Raw genomic sequence first — 3,341 nt, 5'->3', positions numbered from 1 at the left:
GGTTTTTCTGTTTGGTCTCCCAAGGCCAAAATCAAGGTCAGAGCCCTGGGCTCTACTGTTGAGGCTCTGGGGTGGAATTTACTTCTAAACTCATTCAGATTGTTGTCAGAATTCATTTCTTTATCATAGCCCCCATATATTCAAAGCTACAGCATGTGAAATCACCTTCCTGAGTTCTAACTTCCTCTGCTATTGTATCTCTCTGACGTATATTTCTGCTTCAAAGACACGTAGGACCCACCCAGATAATCCAGGATAACATTTTCCTTCCCACCCGCACCCCCCACCTTTTATTTATTTATTTATTTATTTTGAGACTGAGTCTCGCTCTGTCGACCATGTGGGGGCTGCAGTGAGCCGAGATCGCGACACTGCCCTTCAGCCTGGTCGACAGAACGAGATTGTCTAAAAAAAAAAAAAAAAAAAAAAAAAAAAAGGGACGGGGGCGGGTGGGAAGGGAAAAAAAAGTCAAAAGGATCGCGGCGCGCGAGCGGTGGTGCCTGACTATTGGACCGCGCGCCCAGGGTCCGTAGGAGGCGGGACGTCCCCAGTGCTGCTGCAGTCGCACCGCGCGCCCCGAGGGCGGGCACCACACCACCCCCGGCCGTCCCGCGCGCCATGCGCCGCTCGCAAAACACCAAGTTCACCAGGATCTTCGTGGACAGCCTGCGGTACCGCACCACCGACGCCTCACTCAGGAAGTACTTCGAGGACTTCGGCGACATCAAGGAGGCCGTGGTCATCTTCGACCCCCAGACGGGTAAGTCCCGCGGCTACGGCTTCGTGACCATGGCCAACCCGGCGGCAGCCCAGAGGGCTTGTGAAGACCCCCACCCCGTCATCGACGGCCGCAAGACCAACGAGAACCTGGCTTATCTGGGCGCCAAGCCGCCGAGCCTCCAAACGGGCTTTGCCATCGGGGTGCCGCAGCTACACCCCGCCTCGATCCAGCGGACTTACGGACTGACCCCGCAGGACATCCAGCTGCCAGTCACCGTGCAGCCTAGAACGGTGATCCTGACCGCCCCGGTCACATCGCTGTCTTCACCCTACATGGAGTACACGCCGGCCAGCCGAACCCATGCCCAGTACCCACTGGCCACCTACAACCAGTACCCACCGGGCACCTGCGCCCAGTGCCCACCGGCCACCTACACCCAGCACCCACTGGCTACCTACATCCAGCACCCACCGGCCACCTACGCCCAGCACCCACCAACCACCTATACCCAGCACCCACCGGCCACCTACATCCAGCACTCACCGACCACCTACGCCCAGCGCCCACCGGCCACCTTCGCGCAGTACCCACCTGCCACCTACGCCCAATCCCCACCGGCCACCTACGCCCAGTCCCCACCGGCCACCTACGCCCAGTACCCACTGGCCACCTACGCCCAGCACCCATACGCCGCCCCACCTGCTACGGCTGCCGGCTTTGCGGGCTGCAGCTACCCGGCCGCCGTGCCCCAGGTGCGCTCAGCCGCAACCCCCGGAGGCACCGTCTTCGTGCAGTACCTGGTGCCACAGCTGCAGCTCGACAGGACGCAGTGAGGGGCGTTCCTGCCCCGAGGACTGTGGCATTGCCACCTTCACAGCAGGCGGCTGCGGGGCTTCGATGGGCCGGCGGGAGCCAGGCTGAGCTTCAGTGAGGCGCTGCCAGCTCCCGCGACTCCGAAAACCGCTCCGGAACTCCGCCTGCGCCTTGGAACCGCGGAGACACGGCTTCTCTTTGAATCTAGGTCCCATGGTGTCTTGAGGGAGGACTTGAAGAATGACCGACAGCTCTTTAAAGATGCAACCCCACGTTCCTTGCACACACCGCAGCCTCTCCTTGCACCTCTTCTGCCTCTCCACACTCCAGGTACCCTCAGGCTTGTATCCCCACCGCGGTATCTGGGCGGGATGTCACAGACCCTCTGCAGCCCCTGGCCGCCCTGGCCCCTGCAGAGATGCCTGCCTCCAGGGAAACCCGAGAGCAAGATGCTGAATGGACTGTTGAGTCTCACAAACTGTGAGCGCAGTCCCAAGCTGGGGACGCAGCTGGAGACCCATTTTTGTCCATCAGGGCGCGTGGGCGGCTTCTCCAAGCTGGAGCAGCTCCCAGGTGTTCAGGTGCACTGGGCACCAAGCCGCGGAGCCTCCAGGGGAAGCCGGTAAAGAAGCAGCGGGTGACAGGGGCAGCTGGAAACAGGGGCAGCGGGTGACAGGGGCAGCGGGTGACACGGCCAGCCGGTCAACGGCACCTTTCAGTCACAGCACGCAAATTGCAACTTTTTTCTTGTAACTGTTTTGCTACTAAGAGAATGTCAGAAGTTCAGTCTATTTTTGCAGCGGATCCTGCCGCCACCAAGAATCCAAAACCTGACTTTGACTTGGAGAGACTTGCTTTGGTTGGTTCCGCACACGGCGACGACGACAGTGTTTCTGTGTAATAGTGTCTGCCGGCTCAGCGGTCAGGAGCCTCCCCGGGAGATGGGCACCGCAGACGGGAGGCCCCAGAGGTCCTCCCGGGCCACTGTGTAATGCCGCCTGCTGGGGGGCACAGTGAGTCGTCTCAGGACCCGACACCGATGCTCCTCTCCCTTCCCTCCCCGACACCCAACTCCCCAGCCACTGTAGAAGGGGAGAAGGGAGTGACCCTTCTCAGGGTTCAGGGCACTCGGAGTCTAGACCGGGGTGGTGCCACCCTTGGCGCAGAGGACTCCGCTCTGCCCGCCGGGGCGGTTGTGAGCAGGAGGGGACGCGTCTCCCCTCTCCCCGCACTGCACCTGCTGTGTGCCAGCCCTAGATGGTTCCTGCCTGTCTTTGGGGTTGGTGGAGGGAGGAGGCCGTTCTGCCAGCCGTGGAAGGGCTGCTATGGGGCATTTAGGGCTGTGGGGGTCCGGACGAGGGGGCTCGAGGTGAGAGGTATCCTGTCCCAGGTCGGGGGACAGCGGTGGGGGGGTCTCCCTCCCGACCTACCTGGAGGAGCTGAGCGTGCTCCAGGTCCCAGAGAATAAAGGTAGCTAATCTCATAACAATATTTTTATTAGAATGTTCTGATGATAAAAGGAAAACTTGTTTTCTTTAAAGAAAAAATAAGTCAAATGACTAGTAAGCTTGATTAATCAGTAAATTACCACCCACATTCCTTTTGGCAGGTCAGATAACATACACGCAGGAGTAGCACCAGGAGTTGGAGACCTGCCTACCACATTATAGAACCAGTAAACTGTTTTGTGTTGTTGTTGTTGTAGTTGTTTCTGAGATGGAGTCTTGGTCTGTCGCCCAGGCTGGAGTTCAGTGATGTGATCTTGGCTCACTGCAACCTCCACTTCCCGGGTTCAAGCAATTCTCTG

The 3,341-nt window shown here is 59.3% G+C and overlaps 1 protein-coding gene across 1 annotated transcript; it reads left to right on the top strand.

Annotated features, from left to right (window-relative positions):
• The first annotated feature begins 570 nt into the window (after window positions 1–570).
• Window positions 571–1,554, top strand: LOC120362779 (RNA-binding protein 38-like). The gene is made up of 2 exons (XM_039466655.2): window positions 571–1,075; window positions 1,364–1,554. Exons 1-2 carry the CDS (start codon window positions 619–621, stop codon window positions 1,552–1,554), a joined length of 648 nt encoding a protein of 215 aa, XP_039322589.2. The 5' UTR covers window positions 571–618.
• The last annotated feature ends 1,787 nt before the right edge of the window (window positions 1,555–3,341 follow it).

Source organism: Saimiri boliviensis, chromosome 14, assembly GCF_048565385.1.
Source record: "Saimiri boliviensis isolate mSaiBol1 chromosome 14, mSaiBol1.pri, whole genome shotgun sequence".
NCBI classification, from domain to species: Eukaryota; Metazoa; Chordata; class Mammalia; order Primates; family Cebidae; genus Saimiri; species Saimiri boliviensis.
The sequence above is the reverse complement of the archived record's forward strand: the minus strand, read 5'-3'. Positions and strand labels throughout refer to the sequence as shown.